Below are 27,219 nucleotides of genomic sequence, written 5' to 3'. Positions count from 1 at the left end.
CCGGATCCTCTTCTCATCATCTGAAATTCCCAGGTAGGGAAGACTAGACAGAGCTGATAACCGATGATACGTGAAATGTCAACGTAGAACCAAAGTTGGCCACAGAGTCACAGCATCACTAGCTTTTCTAAAGCCATCCGTACTCAGGAAAAAAATCAAATCAGTCTTTAAATGAAGTTTTGCTAAAAATAAACCTATGTTGTAATGTCTCATTTTTGTTAACATTAGTCATTTGTTCCATCCTCCACTGAAACCGACCTCATAGGAGGCTCCAGTTTTAATGGTGGTCTTTGGTCGTCTGTCCATTCTGCTCATTGGAGTAAGCTGTCAATCCAGACCATGTTCGGATGACCCACGTCCAGAGCAGAATGTGGCACCTTGACAGGAGTATTCAACAGTCCAGCCTCGTTCATTTAGATAACATCTCAGAGTCCTTCACAATGACATCTTCATCAGAATGTATGGTGATCTAGATGTTCCAAATATATTCTACAGAGTGACATCTATTGTGGAATATTAGACACAGCTCTTGATACATACCAGAGAACAATCTACCAGAGTATCCATAGTATGAATGCCCGCTATAAGGGTGAAAGGGCAGATTCTCAGGATCATACAGTTTGGAGCTGACTCCTTTCCATTCTACACGGCTACAATCAGATCTACGATTGGTGCTTTTGCCATCAGTATGTTATGGTTGATATCCCTTCTTGAATGCAGGTGAGCCAGTTATAATAATGACAAGTCAAGGTTTCCATAAGGACCAGTATTAGTGCCATTTGGTTAACACATTTAAGGAGTCACCACATAGCTTCTTCACAATGGGCCATTAAATGGTTAATATTTTAAGAGTCTCAGGGTGCGCTCTTTTAGACAGTCGCACACTCTAGATCCCATTGCTCAGTAGCTTGCGGAGGTGGAGCTAATTTATAACTGACTTTAGCCCTGAATTATTCAATGTATGGCTGGCCATATTTATCAATCACTGGAACATGTTTATGTCCCCGGGGGGGAGCAGGTGGAAAACCACCGTCATTTCAGCCCTGAAGCCAGCCTGGTGCCAAGCTTTGATGGATACCCTCATTAGAAGCAGATTAATGAGAACTGTTTTCTGTCACTAAGCAATTAGTAGCCAATGTCCCGGTGCAAACTCCTGACCCCTGGCGCTGTGCAGAATTTATTTTCTAGAACAGAACCCATCGTGTTGGGTCTAGCCTTGCTTATAACGTTACCATCCATACATTGAGGCTAGGCTCAGATCTAATGGTAAAAGAACATATGGTGGTGGGGTATAAAGAGATCGAGGAAGTTCATATGGTTACCCAGGGGCAGATATGGGCTGGTATTGTGGCAAAAATAGATGTAGGGCAGTTGCTACGGTTGCACAGCAACAGATATGGGTCATATACTGTTGTGTCAGTAATAGATGCAGGGCAGTCACTGTGGTTACACAGTAATAGGTACAGACCATACACTGTTGTGTCACTAATACATGTAATATAGTTGCTATGGTTACACATCAATAGGTATTATTATATACTGTGTCCCTAATGGGTGTAAGGCAGTTGCTATGGTTACAAAGAAATGGATATAGTCCTTATATTGTTGTGACATTCACAGATGTAGGGCTACAGATACTTACCGTATACTACTGTGTCACTGATAGCTATGCAGCAGTTGCCATGGTTACATAGCAATCTACACATACCATATACCGCTGTGTCACTAATAGATGTAGGGAAGTTGCTATAGTGCAATGCTGACGGATTCAGGGCAGTTACCATGGTGACGTAAAGACAGATGCTAGGTACTGGACACTGCAAACCAGGAACACTCATTACACAGGGGCAGCTGGCACGGAAACAAAGCAAGGCAAAAAAATTACCCTTAGGCAGTGGAGCTGCACATAAACCGATACAGAGAACCTTATTACTGACAATGGATTCTCCCATGGGTAGTCAGAGGAGTGGGTTCAAGAAACATGACCAGACAGTGGGCACGGTGGGCACCCAGACAGAAAAAGGAGAGTTGGGACACCTTTAAGGCCAGCGGCCTCCTAAAGGTGTAAGTGAGGCCAACGGCAGAACATGCGTGGTCACATGCTACATTCCTGTGCTCATGCAGTGTGCAGTCAGGTGTTTCCACCCATCGGCCACACTCATGTCATCAGGCGGCCACTGGCCTTAAAGTGCCCTGGTAAAAGCGGTACAGTATTGCGTACAAAGTATAAGGCACAGGTGAGGGACACAGAGACACGGGATTGCTGGCGCAGTAACGGCATTATTGATTGGTGGGTACGATGCAGAACAAGAAATGGATAATGGGCACAAAAACAAACGGAAAAGTCTGCCTTCTACATCATTAACGGTGAAACCGCAATAACAATACAAAGACAGGAATACAGCAGTGACCTGAAAACTAACGAGAACAGAGATGTGCATTCCTGTATGATTTATACCCACATAGTGTGACGGTACGGCAAATAACACTATTGATTACATGGTACAGACTGGCTATGAGGAGAGGGCCCTGGCACTTGAAGGCCAGCAGCCTCCTGATGACTTAGGTGCCTCCATGGTAAATTCAAACCTTGGTGCCAACCATGAAGAGTTGTATTTCAGTATGGCGAGAGAGTCCTTAACTGTGTTCTGAAATAGAGCTGTGAGCTCCTCTAGAACAGATACCACTTATCTCGCTGCTACAAGTGCCATAATAACTGAGGATTCTGGGATTCGACATCCATGGACCCTTGTTCAATGCAACTAAGGACCCTAAGAGCTTAATGGCCCGAGGCAACCAGATTTCCCCTTTAAGAGAGAGCATTAATAGAAACGATATACTGCACTGCCAACCTAAAATGTGGTCATACCAAAGTATACCACCAGGAGGGGTGCAAGGGGGTGTTTTTTAGCACTTTTTGCCCACTTACACCAGCAACTACTGCTCAATTTCCATTGTACATGGCAATAAGATGAGCCTGCCATATTCTACACCGGAATGATCCTAACTAAAATGGCTCCTACTAATACATTAATGCTCCATGATGCGATTGATGGTCCATGTAGGACCGGCATCTTCACGGGTCTTAGGGTAGACTCGTTTTGCACCCCTTGGAATTGACTTCAGCCATTAGGTTATAGAAAAATGTTACTTTGTACAATCTGTACTCTGCACTGGGCTCTGCTCTGCATTTTTGCATAGGTTTGTCTTGACCTTGTGGTTGTAAGAGGAGAAGAGGGGTAGAAAGGCAATGGAGGTGTAGCAGAGGGGGAAAAAATGGGACCAGAGTCTGGAGACTCCTGGACAAAGGGTTCAGTGTGATGTTTTAACTCTTTTTGGTTTTTCAGAGGTACAAGAGTACGGCTCACATTATACATCGTCCAACATACACCTGGCAATAAATTTGTTGGGGGAAGGCTAATGAAATTAAATCTGAAACCCTGGAGATTCCAGTCCTAAACTGAGACCGCTAACACAAGCAGGGCTGTGTTAGGCGTATGAGACGTTAAATCCCCCCCCCCGGCAGGGGTATGTATAATGCAGTGTTTTATTTCAACATGTGGCATGTTACTACCTCCAAGCGCCAGTGTGAATTTGTGAACTAATGATTGGGAACCATACACAGCTTCAGCTCTTGGCAGGTGCTCTCTGTTTACTTTGTGATTTCAAACAAATAATACATATTTCTACGCCATATTATCTAGATGACACGCTGCATGCCTAAAGCTTTCAGACAAAAGAAGTGTTTGTACCATGAACCTGGACACATTACTGCCTTCTTCTGACTTCTTCTGACCATTTAATCCAGGCCTGGTTATCAGTAACATTTCATGTCAATTTTGTATATTGTGAAATTCTTGTTTATTTTAACTCTCCCTTAGTGTAATTGCGCTACAGAATTCACTTGGGCTCTATAAATACATTGTAATATAATTGTGACTTGTATGGGAAATCATTCGTCTTGAGCTCACCACTTTTTTCATGGTGAGAGCGTGTGTGTCTGTTAGTGTATGGTGTTAGCTTGTGTGTGCGTATTAGTCTTTGATGTTAGCAAGTGTGTTAGAATGTGTATGTTGTTATGGGTTATGGTGCTATAATGAGTGTGTGTGCCAGCGTATGGCATTAGAGTGTCATGGGGTGAGGCTAGGGTTAGTGGCACCTGCAAGAAGGGAAGAAAGGAAGAGCATGTGTTTATGTATGTGTAAGTGTATGGTGTCAGAGTGTGTGTCAGCGTATGTGTTATGGGTGAGCCTAACTAGCCTATGGGTTAGTGGCATCTGGGAAAAGGGAGAGTGTATGCGTTTACATATGTTTAAATGTTCAGTGTCAGAGTAAGTGTAAGTGTGTCAGTGTACGGTGTTAGAGTGGGGGTTAGAGTAAGTTTGCGTGTTAGTATGTGTGTTTGTGTTAAAATTGACCCCAAACTGAGTGTGAGCTTTGAAATGAATGGTCAGTGAAGGGTCACTTAATGAGTAGGCTAAGGTACCCACTGATGTACTATGTCCACTATAGTCTAATGCATGCTTTGACGCACATATGAACCTCTACCAGAGTGATCAGCTATTGTTCAGCTATACCCCTTATCTGCGTGTCCTTTACAATAAACAGTCTGTCATGACCCCCCCCAGATAGATTTCAATATTTTTTTCTATAAACACTACCATAAACGTGGTAAGCTTGTAGTAAAACCCATTTTGACTCGCGTATGTAATATGGAAACACAGAAATTTGCTTGTAACATGCTTGATTTTAGAAATGTATGTGTCAGAGCAAGAGGACTTGTTTATTTCCGAGTGATATTAATAACCATGGGTGATGTAGGATTAAGCCGCAGAGAATGGGGTATGTTTTGGACCAGATCCAAGACTGTTTGGAATTGGAACGGGTATTTGGACCAGTCCCAAAATACCAAAGCGATAACAAGGGACAAGAATTTGTGTTCTTGTTTGTTCTGGAAAGTGTCGTATGATGTATGTGTTGGAGATATGCCTTAGGAAATGGATACAAGTTCAGACTAATGATCGGATAAAACGAAGCTATGTAAAGCCATCATAAGAAATGATTAACAATTACAAATCTTCACATCTAGCAGCGTTGCAGTGAACCAAATCACAGCTACTTGCTGACTTTTAAATTGTTCCGTGAGCATAAGCCTTGAATTAAAGGCCAAATGTCACCTATGCAGGTAGCCCGGAATAATAATTCCTGAGGGGTACCCAGAGATGGTCGTCATTCCAATTCCTTTAAAGGAATAAGTCGCAATGGTCCAGGAAGCTGCACAGCCCATGAGTCCAGCTGATGGAGGCAGACAGTGTGAATCAGGCATTCCTGGGCTGCTGCTGCTTATAGCCTCGCTGGTTGATCTCACTCACACAGCTTGGGTGTTCCCTGGTAAAATACACAAAAAACAGGCAGGTCCGATTGGTTGTAAAGTTTGTCGGTGGCCAGGGATTGGTTGGCAAGGTCTTACAGGGAGTTGCAGCTCTCGGTTAAAGCTCCATGAATCAGTCTGTTCTGTAGAAGATCTGGAGTAATACAAGTTAGCAATCGTATCCTGAGAGATGGAACTCAGTGCCGGAATCCAGAAGGTGAGTCGTGAGAATCTTGATCATTGACGTATCTAGAAACTTTTTCTGTGAACTGTGCAATTTTATCAGACTACCTGAAACTTTCGACCAATAGGAGCACAGGAAAAAGGAGTCATATCGGACCACAATTAAACTAGTTATGGGTTTCAGGTGGATTTTTCTCCTTCCCTGCAGGGAAATGTGTTTTACAGTCTAATTTTTTTTTCGCACTGACTTTGTCTCACCTAAATGATACATTTTACATATCATTCTTACATTCTTAGTTTGGAAACACAGTTTGCTGAATAAACAGATCCTGTTAGCTTTAACTAAATAACAAGCAAATAGAAATTTGATAATATTATTATTATTATTTATTGTTTTATATAGCACCATCGAATTCCGTAGAATATCTATCATACTGGTATTATTATTATTATTATTATTTTTATTATTATTAAGTATATAGCTCCAACAATTGAAGCAGCACTTCCTATAGTCCATGCATTAAAAAGATATGACAAAACTAGAACTGACACTAGAACAAGACGAACAGATAGATTAGGTGAAGAAGTTTATAATCTATAGGATCACTTATCACACTTTACTACTTTATGGTGATGCTGATTCTTTTTAAATTTAAATTGCTTACTAGATGGTACGGCTACCAGACAGACAAATGACAGCATACACACACACATACACACGCTCATGTTCAGCGATAAGACCTTTGTTTTAAAAAATAATAAACAGAACTTTACCCTCTGCATTTCGCCTGTACCCAAGTCAAGCCTTTGTATCCATAGATAAAGTGTACAATATAGGGATTCGAAACAAAGAATTGGCACTATATAAAGGGTTAAATTCTTGCATAGGGGTTCACTTTACTACATTATGTTTCAAAATTTTTATTGAGAGGGTGTTAGGTACATTGAATAGTCTCCCAGCAGAGGTGGTAGAGGTTAATACAGTAAGGGATCTTGAACATGTATGGGATAAGCATGTGGCTCCTGAATATGAGACAAGACCGTAGACTGATTCAGGTCTTTACAGCAAGAAAAACAGGTAGACTAGATGGGACCGAATGGTTGTTACGCTGTTTGCTTAATAGTCTTGGGTTTGCATCCATTTGTTTCCAACTTGCACAAAACTTTTGAATAAGCGGACAAACAGGATCCTGCGTGTGAACTGGGTGGTGAAACGCGACTAGAGCCGGGAGCAGGTAACCCCACCCTGTCTGTTAACTTAACCACAGCTATTCCAGTGCTTTAGATCGCCTCGGCCGTCTGCAGGTCTGTATTCGGAGCCCCGGGATACAGAGCAGTCTTGTAGACGGGTGGGTGGCTACATGTGTGATGTTTGAGAAACACGCCAGACCGGGGTGGTCATTCTGTACGTCTGTACGTCTAGAATGCTAGTTACGAGACACCGTGAGGATAGCAAGAGACCGGCCCATCCAGCGGCATACATTCTTTTCAGGATTTCTCCGTTTTAACCCTTTAAAGGCCAGAAGCAAGCAAATCATTGATTTAAGTTCCTTGTATTTCTGGTACTCAAAGGTTAATTAACGTACAGGAGGTGACTCCTAATCATTTAAGGTGATCGGAAGGATACAATTTACAAGAATTCTTTGTAGCTGTTGTAGATTTCGTCGCTTTAGAGAAAGAAAGAAGTATGACTTCACAAGAAGTGACTCTCCAAACGTTCCAATCACATGTATATAAGTCAGAAGCCTTCTCTGTTGTTATGGCAACAACAACGTTCAACCTATCAGTTTTTACAGGCTCCATCTAAGCATTTTCTGGGAAATGATGAATGAGACATAAATGAAAGATGTATTTATTTGGATGGTGCGGCAATAAAAGAAATGTAAAATAAATATTAAAGCATCCTGGGAAATGCATTCTACATAAGTGGTACCCGGATGGATCATCTCTAGTTGCTGCTCATACATGGTGGGGTCTACCTTGCCCCGGGATGAGTCAATGTGGCGGTCTCAGGGGTCCAGGCTACTTAATCTTGCGTTAGCATCATAGATAGCTTCATCCCAATCTCTCTTGGATGTGTCTCTCTGTGCTACTGTTACTGAAAGTCTATTCCGGGCATCCACTACCCTTTCTATAAAGAGTTATCTCACACCAGCCAGTCAAAGGTTCACTAAAACAAAGTTAGAACTTAAATCCATTGTTTAGCCATAAGTAAGACTGTGTGATTTAAATGTATGGATGTTTAGAGGAACGTTCCCTTAATGTGGAGCGGTTATTAAGCCACTATTGGATGCTTCATGGAGCCAACAGAGAATTCCATACCAGGCATATTCTGCAGATGAGAATGTAGATAATAAGACAAAATTTCCCAAATATGCAAAATTCTCAGAAATGCACCAAAAGTAAAGCACCATAATTGGGAAGCATTTTTCTTGGAGAATCAGGGCTGCAGTCAGTTAAAGGGCAGACTTCCCTCCCATATTATTGTCATGCAATTGATTCCAGATGCAGAATCTAAATCTTAATTTCCTTCCTAGTTAAACATGAACATATAGCTCTCGCTGAGTGCAGAACTATGCAGAACCCAGGCCATGCCAACTAAACGGCGCTGACACATACATGTAATCGCAGTGTTGCTTGTGTTTTGTATATTGTATTTAAGTCCCTGAAATATAACCAATGCATTGATTCCCCTCTGTTCTTTGTAAAAGGTATAAGACATTACATTTATTATATTTATTCATATGGCGCCAGCAGATTCTGTAGCGCTGTTACAATCAGTGGAATCATTTCAAATCACAAACAATAACAAACCGGTACAAAAGGAGAAGAGGGCCCTGCTCTTGTGAGCTTACAATCTAGTTGGTGGTTGATGGAGAAGTGAAAAAGTAGGAGAGGACGCCTTGAATGAGGATGAGTTGATAGGGTCCAGATGATCTGTAGAGGTTGTTGGTTTTTCAGATTAGGATGATGAGTGTTATGAAGAAAGGTTGTACGTGTCTCGAAAAAGGTGGGTTTTCAGAGAGTTTTTGAAAGTCGTGTACGAGGGAGAAAGTCCCTAGAAACAGAATGTGAAAGCAGAAAAGAACCAGTATAACCATCATGGCTTGTCTTCATTGTAAGACCTTTGTGAGCTTCTAGAAAATAGGTGAAGGAAAGAGGGTCAGATTTGCCTAAAAGAGGGACTGTTCTGCCAAAATAGGGACATACAGGAGTTATGCATTACTGGTATTGAGTTATAATGATGCCAAAGAACCTAGCGTGGTACTGGCTCTTAGACTGTGTTAGTATTCAGTTCTTTTCCTGACACTTGAAAATGAACATGCCGTGCAGATTAATAATAATGAGCATCTTGCCAAACTTCCAGATCCACATACCTTCCTCTCCTCTTCCATCTTAGGGAAATATAAGCGTATAGGTGACCTGATCGCAGGATGACCGTTCCTCACACTGCTTCTATGTGACCACATACCGTGTACATAAGTTCTCTATGGCGGGGCTGAAGGATCAATCATTATACCGCTTTATAATTGGTATTTATTGATTAATAAAATGCCATCATATTCTACAGTACTGTGCGATCATCTTGATGGAAAGGATTTCTTAAGACCCATCACATGCACATATGCTGCCATCCACCTTGATTTTCAATGTACTGTATGGGGTTGAAGTTCTTCGAAGTCCATAATGGACATTTAAGAAAAAGTAGTAGACAAAATAGCTATTAGGAACGGCAAGATGAACGATGTGCCTGGAGAAGGTCAGTGCACAAGTCAACACTGCTGTCAGAAGGTAGCACAAGTCAGCGCTGCAGGAGGTCATAGTCTGATCTCCAGCAAAGATGATTGACCGGAGTTCCAGGAGGCAGCTGTCTGTGCTGATGGCGCAGGCTTAACTTTGATCTCTTTAGTTATTGTTTATTTTTAAAGGGTCTTGATCCGCTTCAGATGTATCTCGGTCTTAAGCCTTGAGCTGCTGCCTGTTTCCGAAATGTGTTGACATTCATAAAGCCCTCACTCAGCACAACATCATCACCATTTCCATCTCTTCTCTACGAGGACCTGAGAAAAGCAAAAATATTTCATAGGGACAAGAATGATGACATCTTTATGATACCTTATCTCCTTCAACCTTGATTCCATGTGGCTGCTACTAATGCCACGCATTTCTTAAGCTACTACTACCTACTCCTACAAACAAACAGATAGTAGAAATCTGGTGTCCATATGCTCGTGTTTCCATATGTAACCAAACTATTAAAACAGTGTATATTAAAACAGTGTAATATTAGTGGGGCGGTAGATAAGTAGAATAGACTCCCAGCAGAAATGATAAAAGCTAATACAGTAAGGACATTTAAGATGAGACTGATTAACACTTGAGTCTTTTATCAGGAAAAATGCTCAGAATAGACTAAAAGAATAAAAGAAAAGAGGTTGTAAAAATAAATTAACACAGACTGAGCTTTTTTATTTATTTATATATATATATATATATATATATATATATATATATATTCATTATATATATAGATATTTTTTTTATATTATTTATTTACTAACAAATCCTCTGATGTTACCAGGAATTGTTGAAAAAGCGGCAAAATCCTGTTTTATTTTCAGCAATAGGTTGTCGGACATCAGCACGGCCTAGTAGCACACTGTGAGGTCCCAAGTGTGGGAACGTGAACAATGGGTAGGCATACCTGGGAACTTTTAGGCTCTGGCTACCCAGAACCCCCTCTTGTGGGATGCAGCCAGGACTATAGGTGGTCCCGCTGATGTCGGTGGGCGTTCCCACTGTGGTTGCGGGCATTCCAGGTGATGTCAGTGGGATCACACCTCCATTTAAGTGGGAAGTGGGCGGAGAGTGGGGCGTGTCAGGAGCCGGAGGCTTGGGGTGTTGAACCGGAGCTTCTCCCGGAGTCTCCGAGCGAAACCGGAGAGTTCCCAGGTATGACCGTAGGCTGTTTACATGGGTAAATTTGGAACAAAAGACACCCGTGTAAAGGTTTACATAAGATTTCCTGCTCTTCTGCTTCAAGAATAATAATAACTAGATAACCAAATGACAAAATAATTAAGCTACCCAAAAAACTAGTACAATGTGATCGACGTACCCCGACTGTATCTCTTAAGCTGCTGTAAAATCTTAAAAATCCCTTAACACATAACGTCCTAACAAAAGTGTTTACATGAGCAAGTCCTCCTAGGACAAACAGCATGAAATTAGAGATTTAGCAATTAATTATAACATGGAGAAATGGGAATTAAAAAGCCAGAGATAATCCCATTATACCATCGAGGCTGTGATTGCAAAGCATGGTAGCTGCTCGGTATTTAATTTCAATCTCTAAACCATTTCATGGTTATTGTATTAAGCACTATAACAAAATCATTGTTATTTAAGTGTGGGAATTTTAATAGAAGCAGAAGGGAAAAGCCTGCAAAGCAAAGGAGCGGATAGATAACCACTTCTAAAAAAACTTTGTGTCCATTGACAGTCATGGAAACTTTGACGACCTGGGGGCTGGAGAATGGCATTGAGTCTACACCAGGGGTGTCCAACCTGCGGCCCTCCAGCTGCTGCAGGACTACATCTCCCATAATGCTAAGGGCCTGGCTAATGAGTATGGGAGATGTAGTCCTGCAGCAGCTGGAGGGCCACAGGTTGGACACCCCTGGTCTAGACAAAGAGATTGCCTATCTTGGTAACTGAATGCAAGATAGAAGCATAAAATTTGACGGCATATAAGACACATTCAGCCCATCTAGTCGGCCCATTTCTCCTGATGTAAAGACTCAGACCTTAATCAGTCGTTGGTCTCGTCTTAGATTCAGGAGCCATATGCCTATCCCATGCATGTTTAAAGTCCTTCACTGTATTAGCCTCTACCACCTCTGATGGGAGGCTTTTTCACTTATCCACCACCTCTTAGTAAGCTATTGCATTCTGTAATGCCCTTTCATTTCTTAGCTAACAACCATGGCTATGCTTTCAGACGTGATCATAAAGCAATTCTATTGTTATTTTTCTAGTATTCATTTGTAGCAGATGTCATACTCTTGAAAATAGCTTATAGATATTAAAAGCCCTGGTTTGGTATGTTTGCATGTATCATACATACAATAATACCTTGAAATACAATTTACAGATTTTGAGAAAAGTGAACACATATTTAGATTTTATGTTTATGGTTTTAATTAAAAAAACATTATTTAAAAAAAAATAATAATAAAAAAAAAATATATATATATATATGTATATATATATATATATATATATATATGACCTTGTTTTTGGCATGAGCAGGTCCCAGGCAGCCATATTTAACCCTTGTCCCTATAGTCAGACGGGTCCCGTAGGCATTAATATATATTTTTGCATTGCTGTTTTTTTCATTGTAGGCGATGCTATCCCTTTCCCTAAAAAACATGCATTGAGTCTTTTTTCAAGTTTAAAAATATCTTCACCGGGCTGCTGAATGAGCCGCTTACTGCTGCCCCCACCTCTATCATTTCCCAAAGCCCAGAGAAAATCGGAGTTTTCTGATAAGAATGGAATGCACATTTTTTTTCTCAAGCCAGGAATTTTTATGTGAAAGGGAGAGCGCTCCGTGCGTTTCCCTCCGGCTGGGCGAAGGGCTTGTAAGGTCTCCGAGAAGCTGCCAGGACTATTTCTGTCTGCTGTGGCAGAGGTGACAGGTCCGAGGAACGCGTGTGACAGAACAGATCTCAGTTAATAGCCGGAGCCCCAGGGGGAGGCTGAAACGGGCAATCTGAGCTTTCAGCAGCCTTTGTGGAAAGAGTGCCCACAGTGCCCAAATGTCTTCCACAACACACAACCCACTCTGACAGTAGCACCTCAACGCGGAGACAGGTGAAGTGGATTAGCACATGCCTGACATGTCCACGTCACCCTACGATAAAATAGACCAGCAGTCACAATGGTCCAGCTGCTGCATTGGATATTCATTGGGTATTTTTCTTTGTTATGGTAAAACACATTTGTTTATTATTATTATTATTTATTTATTTTTTATTATGATTTTAAATGTAACTGAAATGTAACTGAAAACTTAAATGAAAGCAACATGAAAAGTTTTCGCAGCTACCATGTGCAACTTGGATTAGGACCTCCGACTCATTAGCATGGAGATTTTAGCAATTTATACCCCATTTTGCTATGATTTTCTACCTATGACGCTTCCAAAACGCATTCGGCCTGACATGAAAATCTTGGAAAATTTGGAAAAATTTGGAAATCTTGAATATAATCCACCACTAAGAAATGTTTCCATTCTAATAAGTAATCACATTTAAATCTCATTGAGATTTCCCAAAAACGGGTGTTTATGTATAAAACATGAGTCCGGTACAAAGTTAGGAAAGTGGTCTAGTCACCATAGCGACTAAATGATCTAAATATCAGATACGTTCCTTTGGTTGTTCTGGGAATAAAATACTTTTTAAAGAATAACCCAAGAATAACTTTTATACACCCTCCCATGCAATGTGCATGTATAAATCCCGCATTTATTAAAATCTAGGCACTCGTATTTAATGTATAGTGCCTTTAACAGTAATTGACTTGCATTGATTTTAATAAAACTGCAATTGATATGTGATTTGTCTTGTCAATCATTTCTATACATAGCGCAGTATTACAAATGCTGCCCATAAATCACTTGGACGCTTGGATTTTTTATACAATTTTACCTTGGCAAGACTTAAAAACATTTCTAATTTTAGTACTAAAATTGGACCAGTCAGTAAAGTTTAAAACCGCATCTGCATATTGGGGTAAAAAAGTAAAAAAAAAATTATCATTTTTAATTCTAAATTTCTCTTGATTGCTCTGGATAATTTTATGCCTGTGTGATATTAATTATGTTTAAGTGATGTTGGTTCAAGTATCCTGTCTGGCTTGTCAAAAGTGGAGATGTGTGATCCAGAACCAGCTCGCACTTCTTCGCTTTAATTTATTTTTTGTGGCCGGGTGTAGCTCAGGATCAGCCTCCGTTGGGTGAGTTTTAATTCCCTCTAAAATGTCCAGGTCCCTAAACACAAAAGCCTCGTCATTTAGATTTGTATGAGGATAAGGAACACAAGGGTATGGTCAAGATCATGTGGACCACAAGGTAGAACCAACATGTACTAATTGCATTTGAGAACCAGAACACTCCTAAAAACAAGGTTCCAGACTGGTGTTTTATTGGAATCATGAACCTTCTTCCAAACACTGCCACCCAATCCTCCTGATCTCTAAAAATGTCTCTAAAATGTAATGAAAAAAGTATGTGTTTATCCAGATTTGGGCTGTTTACTGGGTTTATAAAGATTAAAAGGTTTTTTCCCATTCCTTTCTCATTTATTTGTCTAATGCACTGGCCTCAGAAATCTTGTTTTCTTATGTTCCAGATGTCTTTGGGACAGCAGTCTACTGGAAGAGGAGCTCCGTGTATGCGGTGCAAAGGGAAATGTTCTGGATACAGGCCACATTCTTGGAGGTAACACACAAATTGCAGATGTTTAAGTCACATAAATTACAACGTTTGCTAGTTTGCGTCCAAAAAAGAAAGAACTTTACATTCATTACTAAAAGGTGGACTCAAGATGGACTTCCAAGCCTCCTACATTTTAACTTATGGTTCAAGTCCTTGAGATCTAAAATTTCAGGCTTTTAAAAATGCAACATCATGAAAATAATAGAAACTTTTTTTGCTTCTTTACGGCTTAATTTGCTTCTTTCTAATAAGCCGGCCAGTTAAGCCACTTAGCACCTGTATTCCCACTGGCATGACTGGGAACTCTCCTGGTTTGACCTGGAGTCTCCGGGCGAAGAGCTGCTTGCCTGGGTCTCCGGATCACTTCTTTCTCTGGGACTAACCATACCCCAATGTTCAAAGCTCAAAGCTACTTACGCAGAAGAGGGAGAGATTTAAGTAGCCGGTTTTGGGAAGTACCCTACTGGAGGCTGTGTTCTCCCGTCGCTCCAGTCTTTTGTCCCCATAGCTTAATAAGGCACATAATATAGAAGGATTAGGGAGAACTGTCACAGGTAGGTCACATACATAATAATAAGCATTCTTTATCACGGCCACTCTGAGAATCCACTTAGTCTTTGGTTTTAAAGGTGCTGTTCCAACTACTGAATTTAACACTTTTATCTTTAAATTCTGCATCGGAAGCACCATTCCTGGTTTGATACCCAGCCCCTTTCCCTGGAATGATTATTTAACCGTGCAAATGATTTCCTCATTCATAATTTTCCAGGAATGCTTGTCGTGCCGTTTAAAAGCAAGCAATTGTAGGCTGTTGTCATAGAAACTGAAAACGCTTCTTCTTAAAAGGTTCTGCCTTGTTTTTATGTGATTAAACCTTCAGAGGAAAGAATGAGATGACGGATCAACTAAGATTTATTTGCTTAACATGAGCGAGAGCGCAATTAGTGCTTTGTGTAAGGAGAATAGCACCTTTAAAAGGTTTTGAACTGATTTTAAATTGTTAACATGACATAACCGTTTTTTTTTTAATGTTGTAACAGTTAACCCCTTAATGACAAAGCCCGTACATGTACAGGCTCAAAATGCATTGTTTTCAATGGGTTTAGGGACCGCCCATTGTCCTTAAGGGGTTAATGTATTTTGCAGAGACGGTTAGGTTACAATTATAGTAAATTACAAGTTTATTTTAAAGCACAATACCGCACAGTAAAAAAAAAAAAAAATAGAGAATTTCAACTTTTCCTCCTATCTCCATTGCTACGGTGAAACCCGCAATTTAATTTACAAAATTGAAAAAACAATTTATAGAGATAGATGAGCTTTAAATATATTTGTCTTGATGGAAACGAAGATGGGCAAGACAATTACACTCAAGATAATTGCGAGAAAACAGGTCGGAAAAAGTCATCAAAAGTAGAAAAAAAAATACTAATAGTTACGAAAAAGACTTAATAAAAACAAGCATTGTTACGGAAGAATCAAAAGGATTGAATCAAGTGGTTGTTTGCTACACAACCAGACTCTTTGTGAATTATTAATGATGTTATGCTATAGCGATGCTACAGGAAAATTCAATTCTAACTTGAATCTGTACAATAAATGAATATTATGCATCAATCACACAGTTCAATAATGAAGCAATTTATGAAGCGTGGCCAGTATGTAAGTAATTCTAGGAATCATAAAGCATATTGACTTGTTATCTAGTCTTGTTGGTTTAATCTGTATGTTTAAGTACAGGGCCAGCTGTCTGGAAGGCTTAAGAAACGCTCCATCGAGCACCAACCCAATGAGACTCATACAAAAAAAAGAGCTAAACAAGCAATAGTGGGAATGGGAAGTGTTCACGTTGCATTAATTGAAGAAATTGGTAATTGAGTGTAAGCATGTCTTAGATTAAAACCAATTATTGGCACTCTTTGTGACATACATTGAGAAACGCAGTCTGGGCTCGGCTTTATGAATAAAATGAAGCCCCTTCTCCCCTGAAGGTACCCTAGCATCGGTCCTACGATATGGCCGTAATGCTTGTGACTGATGACCAGTGACGTTTTCTAGCAAGGAGATAGGCAGCCTCTTGGCTGCATAACAGGGAGCCTTAGCCTCCCTGCGGAACGAGCACTCAATGGGCCAATCAAAAGGGAGATCACTGATCTCCCCAACCGGCCATTAACACTATAGAAGGCTCTACCAAGTTGGTTCTTTAAATGAGGGGCGCTGGGATATGATGTCAATGCACAGAAGTCAGGAGAGTACATTTTTTTCATAAACAGCAACATATAACACTCAACATTCATTGACTTGAACCTTTGCTGATTATTGCAATTGATAACTTTTCACCCATGTAATCATCCTTATTCATTATTAACCTTTATACCCCTATATATTTGTCTTTGCTAAAAAAAAACATCTTGCTCATTTTTAAAACCATCAATTGAATTTGAATCAGAAGAAATGTTATTGGTTTCTGAGGGGCTGCCTACTCCCTGTAGTAGTAGTGAGTATCCAAACAGCACTACTTCCCCACAGCATCCCAATCACAATGATCGGGACGTAACGAAGGGCTAAAGAGCCATTAAACCATTAAAATATATTTTTCATTTCCTGTTGGAATTTTGGGGTCTATGTACCTAGTTTTTTAAAGCTATGCGACTGACATCTGATTGGCTGCAGACACCTGCTGATGATGTCAGTGCATGTTTCAGCCAATCAGCTAAGGCCGAATGCCAACTAGGCAATGTTCTCTTATTGTTCCTGTAGTGAGATACATTCATTTCGGCTCATAAATATTATGGAAACTAAATAAAAATGGGTATTTTATCAAAGTTTGATCTTTTTTTTTATTAATTGATTTTACAATGAAAGCCAAACGGAGTGTGGAATCACTTATTATGGAACCGCTCAGGTTGTAATGTTTATTCCTCCCACCTTGCTAAAATCTCGTGTGTCTTTTCTGTTAATTAAGAATCGATTAGGAAGAGGTTCATCAACCTCACTCTGACATCATATGGTGATATTTCAGCACTAAATAATGAGGTATAAGGCTTGCTGCGACAGCTCACACATTCTATGCAGGTTCTAGATAAAGAATGTCCATCTGGAATCCTTGGACTCCATAGAGCCTTCAAGATTTCTTACATTACCCTCACACCTTCTGGGAAGCTTTATGATAATAGATCATGTTTTATATTAAAGCTCAGTCCAACTAACGATGTTCTAGGGAATCCAACCATACAGAAATGTTGGACTGAAACTAACAGGATACATCAGCTTCACATTCTTCATCCTGAAAACCAAGCAATTTAAGCAGGCATTAGCAGAAATCCAAAGAGTTTTTGCTGTGATTGGAAATACATTTTGAAAATTAAAAAGCAGTAGACCTCAGATTATTGCAATTGTTGCCATCTGTTTAAAATTTCAGTTATATTGGATGACTCGATGGTTTTGTAATTGCAAGCGTCCGTTGTTTAACGAATGTGGGACCCATTTGTTCCTTTGTGTCTGTCAACTGCTGACGGCAGAGTAAGTGACTCGGGCCGGATTATTTAGAATAACTCTAAAAGCTCTGGGTATAAGCCTGAATCTAGCCGTGCATAGCTTTTAAACAATGGAGAAGACCATTGTTCGTCATACTCATTGGCAGAGATGGAAAGGGATAAAGTATCTAATTCCTTTTGATAAAGTTTGGAGATAAATAAAAGGTCATTGTGTGTATCTGTTTATCACACTGCTAGGTAGGAGGTCACTGGAATCTGGATCCCAGAACAATGCTTCTCTGTCATACACCAAAAATCTGGGTCCACGGCCATGAATGGGACGCGTGTTTGTGGAATAAAATGTCAGCAGCATTCGTCTCACTCCCCCAGGAACCCGACTATTAATGTAATGTAACAGCAGCTCTATAACCCAGTCTCTTCTTGGGGAAAGCTTGGCAAGGGTTACAGCTCAAGGATATCACTTCTTCTAGCCACCCTTTTATAAATCCATGTGTTGATGATAGGGTTACCCATGATCGTGTGACACTAAGTGATGGCTGGGTATAATGTTTGGTTAATCTGATGGGATAATGGTATGAGGTTGATAAATTATTTCATTGCAGAAAGTCCTGTGGGTGCTGTTCCTGTCCTAGTGAAGAACATCTACTGCTGTCTGATGCCGAGGAGGATTTCCAGATTGGGCAGCTGCTCTCAGACTCTCGTTACTCGGGGCTTACGGCACGGGTGAAAGGCAGTGAAGGAGCACGCGTGTACAAGAGGAACCGTATGATCATCACTAACCCAATCACCTCCCGTAAAGACCCAACTTTCTTAACTGTGACCTATGAGTGGGCACCTCCTGGACTCAACCAAAAACTGGTATATGTTTTACTTTAGAAATGGCAGATAAAACAAAAAAAAAGGCAAACAAAAAAAAAGAAATGGTAGATACTCATCCACAGTGAAAGAACTTTTCCCATCCCAGATCAATAGAAACAATTTTCACTTACTCTGCTGAATTTAACACTTAACGTGCACTATGCTAAGATCCTTATGCAAAATTTCACTTAATATAAAGTTTTTTTTTTTTGGCAGATTCATTTTTTTGTGTCATGTAACACACAAGCAAGCACCAATTGGTTGTTGCCATTAAAATTGAAAAAAAGCCTCTTAAAGCCTCTGTGTTATTTGTTAATAGCAATTGTAATATTTTATAAGAATTACATTTTTTAGTACATATTGCTGAAAAGGTTTTATTCATTAAAAAAAAATAAGAGAAACATTGAGCTATAATAATATAGATAATATAGATAATATACGATGATATAATAAATGTATAAAAATCTTTTATGAGATTTTCCTGTCCCTTTAACAATATATATGTTTTTAGGCCATGAGGTACATGGAGCTGATCCCCAAGAAGATGCAGCCTGTTGCTGGCACAGAAGGGTCCCAGTATCGTCGTATGCAGCTAATGAGGCAGCTGCCGTCCTATGACCACGATCCAGAGAAGTGCCAGGGGCTGTCGCAGCAAGAACGGTCAGCCATGGAAGAATTTGTAAGGAAGTACAAGGAGAATGCCCTGGGGGTGGCAGAAGTGGCCCTTCCTTGTAGTGCTAAGCAGCAGCAGGCGGAGAAAGAAGGAAACAAAACCAAGGCAACAAATGGCACAGAGGCTGCAGAGAAGACTGAATATGTGAGTCTGATAAGTAATCATTAATATAAAACTTAATTGTGAGGGCACGACCATGCCCTGGCCAAACCTGAATCTCCAAAACAAAGGGTGCCACCGTCTCCCCAATTTAGGGGCACCGCTCATTATCGAGCAGGTAAAGGTACCCATCTGCTCACTCAGGTCTTTAGTTTAGGGTGCAGGGAAAGACGACGGGGTACAAAATTGTAACACTTAGCCAAGTTGTCCACCAATGGGACCAGGTTGTCAACCTTCCATGGCCGTGCTGAAAATCAAACTTAATGTATTTTATGGAAAATATTTGGTGGCAAAAATAAAACCATATTTCATTTAGTGGAAAAACATGAACCCCTGCCCTTATATATATATATATATATAATATTCAATCTGTAAACACCATTACACGGGTTTATTAAGTACGGTGAACTGTAAAACATAGGATTTGGGAAAGCAGCAGATCTACTGTAATTAAAAAATAATTTTATGAAACATCTTTAAGACTAGTTAACCGTTTAGGAAACATCTAATGCAGTTAATATAAAGTTTAATGAGATGTGCTGGATGAAGTCATTACCACTGATAAAAGTTTGAACCGGAATATCTGTCCATATGATAAATGTTCTTCATTTCTTTCTTTGTAGTTTTGTGAATTCTGCCAGCAGCCTATGCCCGGCGATGCCCCGGCCATATACGCCGAGCGCGCGGGTTATGATACGCAGTGGCACCCGGCTTGCTTTGAATGCTGTCAGTGCAGACAGCCCCTGGCAAACCTCATCTACTTCTGGAAAAACAATCGACTGTGGTGTGGGAGACATTACTGTGAGAGCGAGCGGCCACGGTGTACAGGGTGCGATGAGGTAAGTGTGGCTTAGAATACGCCCTCCATCCCACCACCAACAAGAATACCCTTGTCATATACTCACCATCTCACATTCAACCTACAGAAGGGAGCCCCTTTATTGAGATGTTATAGGGGTACAGGTCAGAAAGGCGTTGACCTTCATCAGGCCCTCTGTAATGGAGAGTCTATATATAATGTTTTTTTTGGGTTTCCTTAAAGAACTACGGAGAGGTTTATGTCCTTTTGTCTCAAAGCCATGAATTTCCAGTACTGGCCACCCGGAGCTTTGCTGTGTAGATCTTCATAGGGGGAAACAGGGTTTCAGTGAGATGGGCCTTCACACCAATATACAGAAAAAATAAAAGTTGAGTGGCAAGTTTGGGGCAGGGAGTTCACCGGGCAAAATACCATTTTCTCCACCGCAAGGCTGCCCCAGAGGCTCGATAATCAGCTGTGATTCCCGGAGCCTCCAGCCAAACCCAGATATGCCCTAAGCATTATCCGAAAAAGATGGATTCTTCTTAGTATATAAATGTTTATTTTCTTTTTTTTTTCCAATAATGCCGTATGTTCCTGTTTAATGCATCAAGCACTTTATCTCTTGTGTCAATACAATCGTTAGGTTACAGGAAAGTGTCAAGTGCATTTTAGGGAGTTAAAACGTGGGTAACCAATGTGGTTGCTAGCACAGGTAGAGATGTAACCCCTCCGACTACTGTTTGTTTGCTCTGATTCCTCAGATAATATTCTCGCAAGACTACAAACAGCTTGAAGGCAGCTACTGGCACAATGACCACTTTTCCTGCGTGGCCTGTGAGCAGATGTTGAATGGAAAATCCTACGTACTGGATGACGCGCGACTCCTGTGTGTCGACTGCAGCAAGGCCAAGTCAAGCCGCTAGTGCCAATGTTACCAGGCGATTCTCTGGGTACCAAACTAATAAATCCTGCATCAAGAGCTTCACATTAAAAACCATGCAAAGTAAGCCTAATGTGGTGCCATGGAGAGGTAGCCACGGTCATCATGTAACTTGGCCGGTCAACAGTGGTTCTTTATCAGATCTCCGGTGAAGCTTCAATGACATATAGAACCAAGTTGGCAGATAGAATTGTTTGTTGTTTAGAAACTGGCACAGGGATGGCTATTCTATAACATACCGGTAACCAATGAACTTAAAAATAGACAACATGCTCCTGCCATCTTGCCAGCATGATCTTCTTAAGAGACCTAACAAAGCAATGCATGCGCCTAGGGATCCTGTCCTATGTATAATACATAATGAAGTGGCAGGCGTGAAAGCCTACCTGCTACACTATAAAAGGTGTTAGAGCTAATAGCCCAGAGGAATTGTTCATCAAATTACTGGAATACTAACAAATAAGTCTATATAAATAATTTATTTTTGTATGTTTTTTTGGTGTAATGCGTAAATCGACCTGTGTCTGACGTATATGTAAATTAATCTGCGATTACCGTGGGGTGATTGATACAATCAGCTGCAATGGATGTTATTGGGCTGTCCCTTTAAATCGGCATACATTTAATTGCATATTACCATCTGCATTTCCTAAAAGGAAAACAGCATGAAAAATCTATTTAATCAGTGTTTTATTGACAACTATATGTAAATAAGACACAAAAATGACACGTGTAGTTTTCCCGAAAATAGCCCATGAAATCAACCATTTTTTTGTTCCATAGTGGAATTATTTTTGAATATATTTTTAATTAGACTTTATTTCAATTTATTACACTTCATTCAATAAAAAAAAAAAAAAATGTTTCTGCATGAAGACCTGGAAAGCCCAGATTGGACCCCCAGCCTGGCTCACCAACTCCCAAGTCAATGGTCCACAGAGTTGGGCTGCTGCCCAATAGGGATTCAAAAAGTTAATAAATAATATATACAGTATATACTTTTAGTCATTTTTTATGAGGCCCTATATCATTTCTAGCTTTCCCCGATATTCCTGGTGATTTACATGTAGGCGCAGATTATTTTTTGTCTTTTATGTGTCTAATGATGAATAATTATGAAAATATGTTCATGACAAAGCATTAAATAAGATGATGCTTCAATAAAAAAAACATTAAAAATGGTAACATGCATTATTAAAACTGCCTATATTTTGTGATTGTTGCTTTTCAATTGTTGTTATTTTGGATTTAGAAATTTCATTTAAGAGACTACCTCGCCTCAAGAAACACAATGCAGTTAAACAACCATAATGTATTAAATTAAGAAATAATAATATTGTCCATCAGCTCTCTCTCTTCTCCACACCCCATCCCTACAAAGTCTGCCTGAACCAATCAACAGCAATCAGCCGCTTACATATAGGGGAGAGTAGGGCCTAGTTAAACGTATTTTCTGAATCCAATATGATAATTATGACAATTTACTCTAAACCAACCAATTTGGAAATTTTAAATTGGCCCCTAACCATACGCTCAGCCCAAACACTCTAACACCCTATAGCTGACACACAAACTCACAATAACATCATACACTAACACCAATTACTAACACACATACACTCATACAGTAACATACTTACACTATACACTCATGTGCAGGCATGCTAGCCTCATACACCAATACACACACTCTAAAACTAATACTATATACATATACATACTTATCCAAATGCCATACAGTAACACACACGCTAACACTAAACTCTTATATACATGCACACACTATCCAACAACACACACTAACACATGCCAGGGCCCCAAGTTCCTCATGTACACACAATAACATACATATACACACACTAACATTTTAATAATACATAATTACACACACTGAGTAAAATGCACACACTAACATACAACCACATTAACATATGTAGTTACACATACACACTAACATACACACATGCCAACATACTTACACATACACAGTAACATACTGACATTCTTACACACACACATAGTATATCATATTTATACACTGACAGTAACATAGTTACACTTATAATCAGGAGGGAATAGGTCAGTACCAACTATTCTCCTCCCTCAAGGTCCTCAGTCCTCGCATTATATCTGAGCAACGGAAAAAAGCGTTATATTCCAGCACTCAAACTCAGCTTGTTGGGCCTGAGGAAGCGTTTATGTAGGTTTTGGGGAAAATGACAGATTTGCAGGGAATTGGAAACAGGAAACCACCAAAAGTGTCAATTATGAGTGCAAAAGGATCGGACAGATTTGCGGGACCATATGACCCACACCAAGGCGGCCCCTCGCCATTTTCAATCATTTCTATGAATCAGAGCACATAAAGCTGGCAGGATATTTCCCACGAGTAATGAAAACGTCTCATGCCTCCAGTCCCTCATGCAGCTCGCCGTGTTCAAAACTAATCTCTCCTGAGAATCGTTGTTCGCATCCATAATAATCTTATCAAGTCATAATTCCCAATATATACAACAATATTGGGAAAACCATAAAAATTAAATGAATTAGCGTACGCTTGATGTTTTATGAAATATTGCCATAATAGCTTAATTACTCAATATGTCTAAAAATAAATATTCGGATCAAACTAGACTCATAGAAACATGGAATCTCGTGGCAAACAAGAGACATTCGGCCAATCAAGTCTGCCCATTTTTCCTGATGTGAAGATGCAAGGCCTAATCAGTCCTTGAGCCTGTGTTAGATTCAGGAGCCATGTGCCTTTCCTATGCATGTCTATTAGCCACTAACTTCTGCTGGGAGGCTGTTCCACATATCTACCACCCTTCCTTGACCTACATCTATTTTGAGTGGTGCATCAGTACTCCATGTTATACACGTACACATCCTTTCCCTTTCCTTTCAGTAAACAATTACTTTTAAGTTGTCAAGCATTCATAGTACTAAAAAAGAAGAAAAAAATATGCACCTGATATGTCTGGCTAACAAGCAAATAAGTACTTCCAGCTTAAGAATTTTAACAAAGAGTATCAACACGTGTATGTCTGAAACGGCAAGAAAGTCCAGCTGTTAATAAAGCCTGCCTTGTATGCAGCTTGACATTGCGGAGCTGTGTGCTGATGCTCTATATGAATGTTCTACATGCTATCCAGGGATAACTTGCCAATATCGTAATATATACGGTGTAATTGCCAGACAGCTGTTTTAAGAGTCTGCAGGAAATATGTGATTCAGTGATCTCCAAGAGAAGTATCTTCAAGTCACTGTGTACATTAGAGGGGAGCTACGGAATCTGCTGGTGCTTAAGTAAAATTTAAAAATAAGTAAAATTTAATAGTAACGCTGTTTCTGTATTATTAGGCTGGACTGGCAATGAAAAGGTGGCCCTGGCACTTTAACGCCAGCAGCCTCCTGATGTCATGACCACGGCCAATGTCTCGATATGTTTTTACGGTCACATAGCATGCGGCCCGGCATATCCAGCTGGTGTCCGCACACTGCAGCACCCGATCTGCTGCCCTAGTAAAGAGGCAAAGCACCGGGAGAGCTTCTCCCTCATTCATCCAATAGGGGGAGAGGTTGTCTCTGGTATGTGTGCCAAGGCTCCGCCCTGTTGCGGAAGCGCTCCAGAAGGCCTGGTTAACGGAGCAGATGGTGGGCCGAAGGAGAGAAAGAAAGAAGAGGCAAGACAAGAAGTGGAGACAATAGGGAAGGTAGGGAGACATTGAGAGAGAGTGTGTGAGAGTGTAAGTAAGAGTGAAACAAAAAAAACACAAAAAATGCAAATGAATATAAGAAGCTCTCTACTTCAGGGTCCCTCCTTGTTTCGAGACAAATCTAAGAGACAGGCCCCGATAAACTAGATATAATGGCAGCTATCTCCAAGAACATGAACTCATACGTATCGTTCTGGAGGTTGACATATTAATATTTTGGTTGACGTTATCTCTAAATTCCAGGTTTCTCTATCACATACCATTGTTATCCCAAGAGATTAATCAATCAAACTAAACAAACTTATAAAAATGAAGCCACTTACATCTCCATAGTTTCCCCGGCCTCCTGTAAGTCTAGTTTTCTTTACAAAAATAATTTATCAGTTTGAGTTTAGAAGCTCTTGATGGTCATACCGGTTATTAGATCTCGTCTGCCATTCTGTGTCCCCCAGATACAGAAAATACCATTGTGACTCAATTGAGTCAATTTCTGGCTCGGTTCCCGAGTGAACTACTCATATGGTTTCTATGCAGATTTAATACAAGTTCAAATTTGGGACCGTTTGATTGAATTTTCTAAGAAATGGAAGGCGTATTCAAAGATCTATTAAATCACCATGATGCTCGTCTCGGGCTCGAAATAAAAAGGAATGTTATTTCCAAAACAATTTCAAGGTGGAGGCTTCGATATGCCGGAATGTCTGGAAAAAATCACAATCTTTTCAAAATCAGACCTTATTTAATTTCCCTTGTTACCTTCCAATAACAAACAGATTTCATTATGAAAATTGCTATCGGTACAGAAAACGATTAGTAGGTAAGACTGTCAGGACTGCATTGTTAGCCACATGTTCAATACTTACCCTTGAAAGTGGCATCTTTTATCTAGGCGCATCAAAATATGAATTTAATAATAACAAGCGCCGGCTTAAAAAAGAACAAATTCAAAAAGCGGATTGTGAACAACATATAAAAACTAAAAAAAGGAATGATCTGTGAGGATCTGAGCGTTTTATAGTCTTTCTCAGAGCATACAGAGCATCTCTTCTAGAAATAAGAACAGAATAACAAAACTGGAGATCACAAAATCTATTTTGGTTGCATATATGAAGATGTATAGGCTTTTAATATATAGGCTTTTTTTTTTTTTACCACATTTCTGATAAGGCGTATACATGCGTGCCATGTGCTTCTTGGCTTGTATCAAGATAATATTAAGTAAATAAGAGTAAAAAAAAAAAAAGCTAAAACATGCATTTTTAATTAACCCCTTAAGGACAATGGGTGGTCCCTAAACCCATTGAAAACAATGCATTTTGAGCCCGTTTGGGCTTTGTCATTAAGGGGTTAAAAAAAACAACCTTATAAAACTAAAATCTGGAGGTTAGGGCTTATTCACTAAAGAGAGACTTGGTAGGAGAGTTTATGGGAGAGTTGTGGTTTTAACTCCTTGATGTCATCATACATTATGAAGGTCCAACTCCAGTGAGTGTCTGCTGCAGGAAGGGCTTGGTTGGTCCTGTATGATGTAGAAATAAATGAGTGAGGTTTTTGACAACTCTCCCTTTAGTGAATGGACCCCAAATTGTGCTAAGATTTTTGCTGTTCCATTTATAGGATATTTCCCATAAACATTAGTCTAATGAACAGTCTTACAGTCTCTATTGCCGTATAACTTAATTTTCCCCCCTTATTTCTTTCTTGTACATAGAACTCCATGTGTAAGAAATGTGGAAGGTGTTTACCATATGATCGGCTCAGGGGTTAAGCCACCAGTGGCCTTCCTGCAAATCTTGTTTTAATCTTGTTCAAAGGACCTAATTTCTGGATTTTTGGGTTCTCTGGATACTCCTTACTCCCCCACCACACACACACACATATACACACACATTTCCAGGGCAATTGTTGTTTACAGGGTTAAATCCTAAGAAATGGGCGATTAAGAAGCAGCTTATATTTCAGGAACAACAAAGCCTCTCACAAAAGAAAAGGCAGCCGATCCAGATTCCAATATGCGCAACATACTGCCAAGCCGTGTCCTCTGGGAACTTAAGAGCTGAAAAGGGGCCCAAACATCAGAGAGCAATAAGGATAAAAAATATCAGCTGTGAACTTCAATATCACACATTAAACGCAGGCCCCCCTTGGGTCTGCCCCACTCCGGCGCTCAGGGGAGAAACATCTCTTCTGCTTGTGTTTTTGTCTAGGAGTGGATTATAGTGCATACACTGCCGCGAAACACTGAATTTCTTCAACCAGATAAGAATTTCCTGACCTGTCCAACCCATCCTTCTTTTAGCTACTTTAACCCTTTCAATAGATAATGGGTAACCAATGTATTTCTCTACATTAACCCAAATTGCCACAAAAAGATCCAAAGGATTAGCAACATAAGGTGCTCACGCATTAAAAGCATTCCTTACCCCTCCAAAAAAAATGATATACCTATGCGTACTCCCATACGCCATAGAGCGTACTCCCATACATAGAGGTAGAGACACGAGACCTGAA

The 27,219-nt window shown here is 40.0% G+C and overlaps 1 protein-coding gene across 1 annotated transcript; it reads left to right on the top strand.

Annotated features, from left to right (window-relative positions):
• The first annotated feature begins 5,509 nt into the window (after positions 1 to 5,509).
• Positions 5,510 to 22,194, top strand: LMCD1 (LIM and cysteine rich domains 1). Its single transcript, XM_053469890.1, has 7 exons — positions 5,510 to 5,588; positions 13,975 to 14,063; positions 18,160 to 18,415; positions 18,927 to 19,232; positions 19,871 to 20,086; positions 20,811 to 21,589; positions 21,654 to 22,194. Exons 1-6 carry the CDS (start codon positions 5,562 to 5,564, stop codon positions 20,970 to 20,972), a joined length of 1,056 nt encoding a protein of 351 aa, XP_053325865.1. The 5' UTR covers positions 5,510 to 5,561; the 3' UTR covers positions 20,973 to 21,589; positions 21,654 to 22,194.
• Positions 22,195 to 27,219: the final 5,025 nt, after the last annotated feature.

This window comes from Spea bombifrons, chromosome 6 (assembly GCF_027358695.1).
Source record: "Spea bombifrons isolate aSpeBom1 chromosome 6, aSpeBom1.2.pri, whole genome shotgun sequence".
In the NCBI taxonomy this organism is placed as follows: domain Eukaryota; kingdom Metazoa; phylum Chordata; class Amphibia; order Anura; family Pelobatidae; genus Spea; species Spea bombifrons.
The sequence above is the reverse complement of the archived record's forward strand: the minus strand, read 5'-3'. Positions and strand labels throughout refer to the sequence as shown.